The 13,501-nt window shown below is 40.6% G+C and overlaps 1 protein-coding gene across 1 annotated transcript in view; it reads right to left on the bottom strand.

The window, feature by feature from the left end:
- Positions 1 to 241: 241 nt before the first annotated feature.
- rtf1 (RTF1 homolog, Paf1/RNA polymerase II complex component) overlaps positions 242 to 13,501 on the bottom strand; it is a 51,159-nt gene continuing 37,899 nt past the window's right edge. Inside the window, exons 9-18 of the mRNA XM_084310416.1 lie at positions 12,762 to 12,844; positions 11,783 to 11,870; positions 11,025 to 11,132; positions 10,835 to 10,912; positions 10,247 to 10,368; positions 9,731 to 9,788; positions 7,052 to 7,132; positions 6,247 to 6,345; positions 4,936 to 5,047; positions 242 to 1,379 (exon numbers count right to left, since the gene is read on the bottom strand). Coding sequence (XP_084166542.1) covers positions 1,273 to 1,379; positions 4,936 to 5,047; positions 6,247 to 6,345; positions 7,052 to 7,132; positions 9,731 to 9,788; positions 10,247 to 10,368; positions 10,835 to 10,912; positions 11,025 to 11,132; positions 11,783 to 11,870; positions 12,762 to 12,844 — 936 coding nt within the window. The 3' untranslated portion in view covers positions 242 to 1,272. The remainder of the gene's footprint in view (positions 1,380 to 4,935; positions 5,048 to 6,246; positions 6,346 to 7,051; positions 7,133 to 9,730; positions 9,789 to 10,246; positions 10,369 to 10,834; positions 10,913 to 11,024; positions 11,133 to 11,782; positions 11,871 to 12,761; positions 12,845 to 13,501) is intronic.

The following is a 13,501-nucleotide window of genomic DNA, read 5'->3' as shown; positions in this document are numbered from 1 at the left end:
TTCTCTCCGATTCGCATATTTAGGAGAGAGCGGCGCGAGTTCACACACACTGACTCAACTATGCCGACGCACAGTAAGAACAGTGTAAATTCCTAAAATAGGTGACATTCCCCTTTAATCATATTATCCCCGTCTCATCCTGACCTAGCAAAAGATTCACTGAGTGTTTCTGCATGGGTGATCATCAGTCCATCCATGTGGCTTCCATTAGGCTGTGAAAGACACAAAACGAACACACGGACATTATGAAACAGTGCCTCTTTATTTTTTCCGCACTCACTCCAAAATGTATATTTACATGGCATGCCACATCAATACAAGAACTGACTATGGACACAATCAATAACACTTAGAATCTGCTCCGGTAGTGAGAAGGGGCACGGGAGTCGCCCCCCTCACATGACCAACCAAACAAGAGATAAAAGAAATAAAGCAATGCCTTTAATGATCCATAGAAAAAGGTTTACATCTTAAATCTGGTTGTTTCGGCGACTTAAAAAGTGACAAATATTGTCCATTTGACGTATATTGGACCACTCTTATAATCCTCCTCAGGTCTGAATGAAGCATGGCCGTAGTTACAGTTGCAGATGAGGGATGTCCACCTGCAGGTACTAGGGAAGACTGCTGGTTAAGCTAGTGATGGTTTTGCAAGTATTACATCCGCTTCCCTTAAAAAAAATAAGAAAATACTGTAATAAAAAATAAAGAAATTGGAACAACGTAATTCAGTGTTGATGAGGAAAAAGCTGACCAGCTTCAGTTTGAATGCTCAATCCAATAATCTCAAAGTACTGCGTTTTGACAATATGTTTTAGGATAGTGTCCTCGTTCAAGGTGATAATCCACAGCACTGTGTCCTTGGAGGGAGGAAAAAAGTAAAAGAAATGTACTGAAAAACTAAAAACATCAGGACAGAAAGGACTGAATTTCAAAATATCCAACAGGGGGGGGGGGGGGGGGCGGGAGAGAAGTTAAATACATACAAAAAGAAAAGAAAAAAAAACGATTCAATTTACGAATTTGCACGTGTTGACGCCAAAAGAAACAACAACATTCTGACAACTTTCTTCCTAGAGAGATCTTTTGAGGAAAAAAAATGCACTTTCGCATAATCAATATTTCCTCTGTTCTGGGATGGACAGTCTCTTGTATCAACACTCAGACATACTTCCTCACAGTCACTCACGACTCGTTCACTCACTCACACACACACACTCACACATTCAACCATTACACATGCAATGTGGTTTTGAATGGGGGGCGGGGCCATTAGATCAAGCCCCTCCTCTTCTTGTAGTCCTCCAGGTTGAGAGACCTGCGGGGAGCACCGTCCTTCACTGGCAGCGCATTGGAGCTCACAGACAGAGACTTGGCCTCTGCACAACAACAAAAAGAGAATTTGATTTGTAATTGAATCAAATTATTTTATATGCATATAAACCTCAATTATAAACTGGTAAATTACTAAATGGTATATACCGTATACAGTACCAGTCAAAAGTTTGGACACACTTTCTCATTGAACTGAATGAGAAGGCGTGTCCAAACTTTGGACTGGTACTGTATATATATATATATTTACTGTATATATATATATATACGTATATATGTTTGTTCACATCTGTATTAATGTACCTGCATACAATCCATTTTATATACCAATTTATATACCTGCATATAACCCACATAACTGATAGCATGTACAATAATGCTGTATAATTATGTATGTAACACATACATAATATATATACAGTGTATAGATTTATCGACATGTCTGTATATACCTGCATACAAACCTTTTTACATAACTGTAGATAGTATATCTATATCTGTACATATCCCTTACCTACTCTTACTAGTTACGCTGCTGGCTAGTATGACTTACTACCATAGTGTCTTTATACCTGTATCACAGCACATAATACTGTACATACATCTTATTAGCATTACTCAGCAGTACTCATTTATATATATATGTTTTTTTAAGGGAATTTGTGCTTTTTATTCAACAATTTAATGAAGATTGACAGGAAACATGGGAGAGAAAGAAGGGGGGGGGGGCTTCAAAGGTCAAGGGCTGCTTCAAACCCAGGAAGTTATGATTACATGGTATGTACCTTAGCTTGGTGAGCCAGACAGTACCTTCTTGAGATAGGATGGTTGTTGTCTTGTGTAATACAGAAGCTTTTGCACTACTCTACTGGCTGTAAGTCATATTGACACAACTCCTAGTTTACTGGAATTCTGTAAATCTTTTATTGGGGCTGTGTGACAAATGTCAAAAAACGACCTGAACCGAATGATTAAATGGGGGGACATTGAACCCTTGTGTTAATTACAGCTCCATGAAATGATGTAGATGAAGGAATAGCACTACCTTATCTTATAGGGACTGCTACGATATCATTGCATCGAACTGTAATTAACACAACACAAGGATTCAATGTCCCCGATGTCATCACTGGTGGCCAAATACAAACTCATTTACTCTCAATAACTAAATTAATGTTCGTTTTTGGATGTGTGAGATTACCGGTATGTGCAAAATAAATCAGTCTTTTTTTTTGTGAAGTGCCCAAGTGTTAACACTTTGAGTGCCAACGACGAGAAATCTCGTTGTTCGCCGCCATGCGTTGAGTGCCAACGATGAGAAATCTCGTTATTTAATCGTTATTGCTTTTATTAGCGATATCCATTCAAATCCAGCCTCACGTTATCATTGGGACTATCTATGAGCTCGAACAGGGAAAATACCGCCCCCTATCGTCTCCCGGATGGTAATGCACCCATTGGATTGGACTCAATGGAAATGCAGGCATGTAACCCGAGACGATTGCATTCATTGTGCACCCTCAGAGCAGCGTGGAATGTGTTTCGAGTACATAACGTTGGATCAATAAACGCGATCGATATTTGGAATGGCGATCAGGAATTGGAATAATCTTTTTGCAGAACATCTGATGTGAGTTAAGGAATCTATTTTACCAGTCTTGGGGTAATCAGGTGTATTTTTCACATATATCTCAACGTGTCCCATATGCGTGTGTGCGTGGATGATGTTAGCGCTGACCAGGTCATAGATAATCTATTTTTCAGCCCGCTTCTCTAGCGTGAATAAGTACACATATACTATCGATAATCTTTTTTTTTTATCCACTTTTTCTCCTTATTTTTCTATTTTTCTCCCATCCCAATTTCGCCTCGCCAATTCTCCCTTCAATTCTCCCCTCCCCCGTCTCGAACGTTGCTAGACTATGCCTCCCACTGGTCGGCTGCAGTGAGGACCAAGCCTTGCATCGCGTGTCCCCTCCAGTACACGAGGAGGCAGGTGTCATCTTTTCACCTGAACAGCGCAATCTCTCAGTGGCGAGGAGTAACGCGTGGGAGGCTCACCCTGCCCCCGATACTTCCTGATTCTGCTGTACAGGCGCACCAACCGACCTGTAGGAGTCGCTGTCCACAACGTCCAATCCCGACCCACCGGCTTTCCCACCCCTAACACTGCCAATTGTATTAGTACGAACGACCAGCCAAGCCGGTAGCAACGCCGAGAGCTGGGCTCAAACCCAGCATCTCCTGCGTTGGTGGCGAGCGCCTTGCCCACTGCGCCACTTAGCCGCCCGAATACTATCGATAATCTAGCGTTTATTTGAAAACTATTCATAAATCAGCCGGAAAATGACAACGCGTTGTGTGTATTCCAGTAAAGAGCTATTATCACGGAATCTTTTTTGATTTTTTTTTAGATGTCCAAAAACGCAGTTTTTCAAAACGGTATCAAACGGAAATGTACAGATGAAAAAACAATCCGTTTCATACATGTTGACTGCAAGCAAGTCATTGATAAGCGACGGGCGTATTAGACACATAGCCATAATATAGAATATAGAAATAGCTCCGCGAAAATCATGAAATATCGGAAAATCAGTCTCAAAAGGCGATAAATCGTGCGCCCCCTGCTGGCACTCAATGTGTTAACACTTTCCGCGCCAGACCCGATGATAGTCGGGTTAACTCGCCGAACGTTCAGCGCCAGACCCGACTACAGTCGGGTTTTGGCAGTTTTTTCTTTTATTCGATATTTCCATCCAGGGAGCCTGGTGTTATCATAGGGAATGAGTCTGAGATCCCAAAAGTGCAATACCAGCCGCATCCTACCAGGCGGCGGTATCGAGCACCCTTTGAAACTCTGTATTGGGCTGTGTGTCGATTATATTGGTCCGGACGGACTTTTCCATGTCGGGCAAGGGGAGCGGTTGTCCCTATCGGCTTGAGGAGCGTCAAATGCTCCAGATGGATGATGTATGGCGGATCATGTTGGCGACACGATCGACACCAATACTGGGACTCGATCAGATAATTGGAATATTCTTTATATTCTTTTTGGGACACATCCTAGTCAAGGTAAGGGCTATATGATATCAATCTTGCGTTGATCAAAGCATGCCTTCATTGCGATCCGAGCGTATGTGTGTAACGCTAGTCCATAACGTATTCCGTTGGTGACGATCAAAGCATAAAAAAACGCATTTGATTTTTTTTATTGTAGCGTGTGTAGGGATGGAACGCCAATGCATTTAGTATAATACACGTTGGGGGCCATTACCAGCCTCCCATGAATTACCCTAGACCGCTCTAAAACCCTACTTATATTCACCATGGTATAAAACAGGAATGTATGGATGACATTTTTTTCTTTTTCACATATTGAATGATGGATACTCAATGTCAAATGGGCAATAGTATTGTATCCATAGCTATAATATATAATATAGTTATAGCTCCCTGTAAACACCGCCATGTATTCCTATACTTTAGAGCGCTGGCCTTTCAACCACACAGTGCCCTCTGGCGCTGAAAGTGTTAAAGGAGGCCCATTATCGTTATAGTGCAGGATGTGAAACACACACACAGCAGAGGTAATCATCTCACCTGCATTAGGAACCTGCAAGTCGATTTTGACGTCAAAGTCGTGAACTTTAAACAGGTCTTCCGACAGGTCGGTGGCGGGTTTGGGGACGTCGCTGGGTTTGGGAACATGGTCCTTCAAGACACAAAGAAGACAATTACTTCCTCTGCAATGTCACACAATCTCAATTCGACAGGAAAGAAAAGGGGTTTGACAGGTCAACAGAAATGTGTCTTTACGCGATACACCTCCCACTATGAAATTGCTTGCCAACTGCATGATCCTCAGCCAATATGATTATGCATGTACGTACTGGTATAGTGGTGTTACGGTGGAAAGTAAACACAGGCTACAAACCAGCCAAAATAAGACCATACGATTGGTCCCTAAATCTGCCACCTCGAACCCATATTGAGCCATGTCACTTCAATGAGGTGGGATGGCTCCCTGTGGAGCAGAGGGTCTCCTTTCTGAAACTGGGACATATGTATAAAATGTTAAATGGATCTGCCCCCAGATATTTATGCTCTCGCATTGTCCTGCGTGGCCAGGTCCACGGACGACAGTTACGGTCTGGACAGATCTCAGTTTATGAGCCTAGAAAGGGTTCCTATTCACAGAATGGCTTTCTGTCTACAGCCTGCCGGCTGTGGAACTCTCTGCCCAGGGCCATCCAAAACTCCCCCACTATTGCTGTCTTCAAGAGGGGTGTGAAGCGACATCTGCAACAATAGGTTGCAGAGGGTGCTTGGCCACCACTATTGAAGAACAGGAACATGACATGCTGTAATGAGGCTCTTTCAGAAAATTGTGTTGTCTATTTTACCTACTTGTTGTATATATCTTATCTTCTTAACTCTTTCTTTGTGATTTATTGTATTCTTCTTGGGACCATGTTGGAAACAAGTCGACAGACTTTCACATGTTATCCTTGTACCCCTTGTTTTTATACTTTTGTATAAATTGTATGTACTAAATAAAAATAAGAATAATAAGAATAATAATGCAAACATCAAGTACCTTACGGCACAGATGTTTATCACACCATATGTACCGTCCTTATGTATACTGCACCTGTGTATACTGTATATCCGTGCAATAGATAACCTCCCCACCTTTGTTTCCTGTCTCAAAAACACATCTGTTCATTCTGGCATATTCACTTTCATTTTAAGTTTATTATAACTGCTCTCATATGTAACTCTGTAATACTGTGTTTTTACTGTGTGAAATTGTATTTGTTTTTAACCCTGTACAGCGACCTTGGGTGCTCAGAAAGGCGCCTTTAAATAAAATGCATTATTATTATTATTAAGACACGCGTTGTCTCTTACAAATAAGTTGGCTTCGCAATTGGTATCCAGTTGCGCCCCCGAGCCGTACTTCGCGTCCAGGTGAGCGAGGATAGCTGCGTGTATGGAGGGGTCTCGAGCCTACAGGACCACAAGAGGAAGAAGAAACACACTTAAAGTACAGTCACAGATTTTTAGAAGTCCGATTACCACGTTATCAACACAGATCTAGCTTTTATCTAATCACGCTATTATTAATATTGATGGGTATGACTTAATTGAATTTTATCATGTACTTATTTTTAATTCATGATGCAGACATAACGTGCAATAACTGTATGGGAACGGTCAATGTCTGTATACTGTTGTGAGCTGCGAGATACCCTGAATTTCCCCAAGGGGATTAATAAAGTATCTATCTATCTATCTATCTATCTATCTATCTGAGGAAAATAGCCTTTAGTCAAAACATCACCGTACAAATGGAATAAACGTTCATGTAAAATATTCCTATATTAAATATATATATATACACATTTATATGTAATATATATATATTTATAATATATAAAATATTTTATATTTATATATATTAAAAAAAAATTATTGAGCAGAATTTAAAAGAGCAATATATGTTTATAGAAAAATATATTGCTCTTAAATTCAACTTTTTTTTTAAATATATATATATATATTTGTATAATATTTATAAATATATATTTGTATTTGCGTATATATATCCCTGTTTATTGTCCTATGGCTTTTATGACATATTTCTATACATTTGGATATGAATATACTCCCTTTCCGTTTCTCATTGAATTAGCCTGGAACAGAAAGCTCTTACGTTGGACACCATAGTGGGCTTGCACTGTCTCCGGGTGAAGGGGTCCATGACCGTCTGGTTCTTGGCGGCCTGTCCTTCAGCCTGTGAAGAGGCGGAGAGGAGAAAGTTAAGAACATTTTCAAACTTCCTCTATACTTAGTCGTCATGGTTAAAACACAAGGTGCATTTACACAACAAATATTACTCTTATTTAATTGGGAAAAGTGAGTACATTCCGTCTATGAGTCGATGCGAGGTTAACCGTCTGTAGTGTGGTAGTGAAAGGGTTAACCTTCTGTAGTGTGGTAGTGAAAGTGTTGACAGATTGTCGTGTGGCAGTGAAAGGGTTAACCGTTTGGTAGTGAAAGGGTTAAGACAGTACTAGGCGGCCGGGTAGCGCAGCGGACTAAGCGCCTGTCTACCACCGCAGAGACACTGGTATCGAATCCGGCTGTCAGCGGTGCCTCCGGCTTGGTCAGTCGTCATACTGACACAATTGGCGGTGTCAGCGGGTGGGAAGCCGGTGGGTTGTATCCTGGTCGTTGTAAACAGTGACTCCTACAGGTCGGTCAGGGCGCCTGCACAGCGAGGGAGGGAACGGGAGAAGGTAGTGTGACCCTCCCACACATTACACTTCCCCAGTGAGAGTCCTCGCTGGCAGGTGAAAAGAGGCTGCTGGCTGTCTCCTATGTATCGGCGGAAGCATCCGATAGACTTCAGGGCTCCCTAGACCGGCAAGTAGGGGGCAAATGCACACAACGGCCAGGAAGGGGAGGGGGGAATTGGCATAACGACTAAATTGGGATGGGAGAAAAATACAGAAAAAGGAGAAAAAAGTAGATAAAAAAAAAAAAGACAGTACTAGTATGAGTGAACACGAGCAACCATCTACCAAATCCAAAAACTAGAGTAGCTAAAATGCAAACTTGTGATGTCATCAAGTATAAAGTCTGAAGCTGCTCCATAAACGATGTTTATGGAATGTTTTTATAGAGAGCACTGAGAGGAACCCAGGGGAAGGAGTTCATAAATACATATTCTGTTTCAGAACTGACATCACTACTATAGAATGAAGTAGGGCTGGGCGATAAAACAATAACTATCGCGATAAATTATTTCCTCGAAATAAACATGAAACGTGGTCGCAAAGTTTCGATATATCGATTTTCCAAGCTTGGATATGAGCACACGCACTAACAACCAATCAGTGAAGGAGATGGCGGACAGCGGAAGGAGACCCACGCTGCACCTCTGGGTAGAGAGGTAAGACTCAAGGAGTAAACATGGCTGGCTAGGATAATTAGCTTGCACGGCGCTATTTTATAGTTTACGTGCCGAGTGGGTGTCTGGCGTGAATTCTGAGGCCACGGTTATAGTAGTGTGGGGTATACGGTGGACGTCGTTGCAATGTATTGGGGCAGAACAGAGTATTTTATGGTCATATTTAGTACTTTGCAAACAAGGCTGGCTAGGATAATTAGCTTGCACTGCGCTATTTTATAGTTCACGTGCCGAGTGGGTGTGTGGCGTGAATTCTGATGCCACGGTTATAGTAGTGTGGGGTATACGGTGGACGTCGTTGCAATGTATTGGGGCGAAACAGAGTATTTTAGGGTCATATTTAGTACATTGTCATGGGATACACCGCTTGTCGGCTAACTGCTAACGTGCGCGGACTGATGACGACATCAACTCGAGACATTCGCAGCAGCAAAACAAGTCTATTAATAGCCCGTCCATCGGCGCCGGGCATAAGAAGTTAATTAAACTTGACAGACATTATATCGACGATAATTATCGATATCGAGTTATATGAAAATAATTTTATAATTTTATCGCGATAACGTTTTTGGCCATATCGCCCAGCCCTAGAATGAAGATATAAAAAAGAAAACAAACATTCTGTGACTCCACAACATCAGTCTCTCATTCATTGTCAATGGAGCAGCTCGAGACTTTATACGTGATGACGTCACAAGTTTGATTCTTACTTTTCTGGTTTCTAGCTTTAGGAGAGAGAGTAGCTCAAGTTCACTAATATTGATTGAGCTGTATTGGGTTATAGAAATAACATAGTAGAATTTATCATTTGATGTTCCTTAAGACCTTATCCCATCTATAATCTTAACTGAGATATTGTCTAGTATTCTGAATATTAATGTTTGTATAAACAAACTCATAAAGGGTGATGCTAGAAGAGGGCGGCTAGGTGGTGTAGTGGGCAAGGCACTCGCCACCAGTGTGGAGACGCTAGGATTCGCGTGTTCGAATCCAGCTCTCCACATTGTTTTCAGTTTAGCTGGTCGTCCGCAGTAATACACATTGGCCGTATTACGGGGAGGGAAAACTGAAGGGTGGGGATCGAACGTTGTGAACAAGCGACTCCTACAAGTCTGCGCAGTAGAATCAGGAAGTGTCGGGGGCAGCGTGAGCCTCCCACGCGTTACTCCTCGACACAGAGATCGAGCTGCGCAGGTGAAAAGATGCGACTGCTGTTACCTCAAGTACCGGAGGGGACTTGTGCTATGTATGACTTAGTCCACATTGCAGCCGGCTTGTGGGAGGCAAGAAACAGCGTTCGTGACAGGGGAGGGTTGAATTGGATGATACGAAATTGGGATGGGAGAAAATATAGAAAAATGGGAGAAAAAGTGGATCAAAAAAAAAAGGGTGATGCTAGAAGAAGATACAGGCACTTACTACAAGAGCTTTTTCAGATTCCACAATGTTCCAACTTCTGTTCCTCTGATTAATGTAGCTGGACAACGAAGACAGCAAGGCAAACAGAAAAGAAAAATCTATCAATTATCTCTAAAACAAAAGTTCACAATAATAGCTAAATGATGTAGGAATTAAGTCATCGATATATCACTGTCAAATAATTTGTGAAAACGTTATCTTTCTGGCATAAAACAACCATTACAGTGGCCAAAATTAGCTGCTTTGTGGTTTCATTTTGGATGGATTTGTTTCGAAAGAGCCGTCAATAATTTTGTACTGGCGAGAGACATTTCTAACCCAGCGGGAGAGGAGAAACCTTTTTTTCCCAGATGGGAAGCAGTGAATATCAATTACTGTAATAGCAATGATTGCATATATATTTATTTGTAATAGTCTACAAGAACGACAATGAGCATTCATATATAATACACAAAGCACCTTTGAGGCATCATTTACGTGACTTTTTAGAATCATATAAAAAAAAATCCCCCCAACCTGATAGCAGAGATGCTTTTGGTCCTCTGCCGGTCGAGTGCTTCTGCTCTCTCCTCCAGCTCATTCAGCTCATCCTGGATCGCCTTCGCCCTGTCGTTGTCTCCACTCTCCTCCGCCATGGCCTTTAGTCGAACACAGACAAGAGGGATAAGAGACTCATAAGAGAGCAATCCATACCTACCTACTCACTAGGGATGGGCAAAACTCACAAATGTACTATTCGTCACTGGGAACTATTCGAATACTAATCAAACTTAATCTGAGCCTCCACATTAACGTTTTGTTTTTATTTAATAGCGAACGTGAGATAATCCAACAAGTGAACTAGCTGGCTGCTGTCATTGCTAACAGCTAACGCTAGCAGAGCAGGCTAGCGTATTTCCAGGAACAAAAGCATTCATTCTGAACGTTGCATCACTGATGCTTGAAATGTGTGAACTTTGTGAAACGTACAAAAAGTTGCTACAATGTAACATCTCCAGTCTCTCTTTCTTCATTGGTCAAATGACGGCAGTGGTAATGAGTCCTAATAAAATGCTTTTCTTGGGCACCAACAAAAGCACATAAAATTGCTGTATTTCTTGTTACCTTGTCTTTGAGAAGCTGAGTTTTCTTCATGGCGTAATTTGGAGGGCACTTTCGGAACCTGTCTTTCTCTTTGACGATCTGTGAAGACAGCAAATAAAATGACACGTATTACTGTCAACTCAAAGTCCCGGTGTTTATTTACTTACTTACTGCACTGCATAATGTGTGACCAGAGAAACACCAGACTCACATCCTCAATGTCTTTGTCGTCGAACTTGTAGTTCATAGCCTCTTTGATGGACTGCTCCTTTTTGGTGATTTCATCAAGAGTGGGTACCTGCATCGAAGCCACCATCATCTGGAGGAGAAAAGTGAAGACACAACGCCGTTTAGTCAGAGCATGCTATATAGTGTGAGAAATATTAGCACCATTATATTTTATTTGCAGTAATATTTTATCTTTATTCATTTATTTTGGTTAATATATATATGTTTATATTGGCCGATCTTTTTCTGGACACAGCTGTGTGCAAAAGACAAGATTTTCTTTTAAATGCCGTTGCTTGTTCAAAAACAGTGTTTTGTTAAGTTAAATTTAAGTATTTTTAAGACCTTTTAATACCACTTGGAGAAAAATATAATACCAATTTCATGACCATACTAGCAAAATAACTTAATAAACATAACACTGAACTGACGTTACGCTTAAATTCGGCAATTAAAATTTCGCACATTTCATACAAGCTCTCGCCAGATGCACCAAGCTCCTGATACCCAGCAAAAAAACAACGACTTGAATACAAAAACATTTGACAAATGTAATATTATTTAAGACTTTTTAATACCTTTTAAGGCCTTAAATTGAGAATTATAAATGTTTAATACCCTGCAGATACCATGTAATATATCTTTACATTGGCCGACTTCTTTTTCTGGACACAACTGTGCACAAAAGACACAATATAAAAATAAATAATGTTGCGCGACACACGTCTCAAGTTCACTTACCGCCTCTTTCCACTTCATGAACTCATGTTCTGTGAACTCTTGATTAGACACAAACTCCAGCCTGAAGACCCGCGTGTCGCCACCATGCCTGAGGAACACAGAGAACATCAGTCAGGAGGAGCAGCAAATGTTAAATTATCGTCCCAGAGGCTTAAAATGCAAAAGAAATTATTAAAGGAATTTTGTCGTTTGCATGTTATAACCAATAGAACAGAGGGGAGAATTATTGTACAAATAAAATTATTATTTTACAAAGGACAACACTGGTCACGAGTCCCACAGCCCATAATGGTTACATGGAGGAGTTAAAGAGATTGTTCACAATTTTGTTACAAATGTTGTTTTTGATCAGTAGAGTACATGTTGTTATACTGTATATCCGCAGTTCCGCTTAGTTAGCCACCAACTAACACAAAGTTAATGGGGTCAAGCTCCCATCTGTACAGGCTGCCTGAAGGTAACAGATATCCACTCCGTGGAGCAGGTTTCAGTTACCTTCAGTCAGCTTGTACTGACAGGAACATGACCCCAGTGACCTTATATGACTTTGTGGATAACTAGCCGGAGACGCAGGTATCCAGTACGACAATGTGGATCGTTCTGAGAAAGAACTCTTATCGATCGACAACATCATCGCCAAGTAGGAAGCTAGGGTTCCAAGAATTGTGAACGGTCCCTTGTAAGATCTACAACGAAGCGGAGCGGGGTTGGGGTGTTGGTCCTGGGGGGTCCGGGGGTCCTGCGGTGGGGGGGTGGGAGGAAATGTCTTTTGTGATGTCTTTTGTGGTGTCTGTAATAGTATAAGTAGTTCTGTATTTATTATTGCTAATGTCGTTATTGTTGTTATTATTATTGTGGTACTGTGTGGTCTTGTTATTATTACTGTATTGTGTTTGTCTTGTTTTATGTATAAAATGAAAAAATAAAATGACAAAAAAAAAGTAAGATATACGATGAATTTCAAACGTAGGATTTGTACCTTAATTGTAAACCTTTATTTGTTCTCGTTGTTCCCAGCTGGTAAACCTTTGCCGTCTCCACCACATCCACGATTTCAGCAACCTGTCAATGACACAAGCAAAGGAATATAACCGAGTACAACTACAGCTAGAACGCTCAATTCCCATGCCTTATTATTTTTCAATGTCTGTTCAATCCATTTTTAAGTTCCCATCTCAAACAACTTCAAATTACTTTATTTTCCTTTCGGAACTTCATTTGTGCAGTGGTTGAAAGACAAACATACAGTCACAATACATAGACACTCACCACTATATATCAAAAAAAATTGTTAAAACTACAATAAAAAGACCACTATATAAAAAAACACCAACTACATTAAAACTACAGTACTTAAAGCATGATATATTAAGAACAATACCTTCTTTTCTTCATTACTCCAACAACACCCGCATTGAGATATTACAACAAATGTCTTAAATACTTCGAAGCTTCGTTCGATGGGCATGGGATTCGAATAAGAAAATAAAATTTGATAAAAAGAAATATATATATATATATATATATATATATATATATATATATATATATATATTTTTTTTGTTGTGCAAAATCAACTCTGCCTCTTGTTACTTAACCCTTTAATCGCCGTTGACGCTGAAACACGTCATTCCCCGCCATGCTCATTCTGCCGTTGACGCTGGACAGCGTCTTTGATATCAATATTTCAAAAATCTGTGATCGAAATAATATTTCTCC

This window comes from Notolepis coatsorum, assembly GCF_963971535.1.
Source record: "Notolepis coatsorum genome assembly, chromosome: 3".
Lineage (NCBI taxonomy): Eukaryota > Metazoa > Chordata > Actinopteri > Aulopiformes > Paralepididae > Notolepis > Notolepis coatsorum.
Note: the sequence above shows the minus strand (reverse complement) of the source record. Positions and strands in the feature narration are given on the sequence as shown.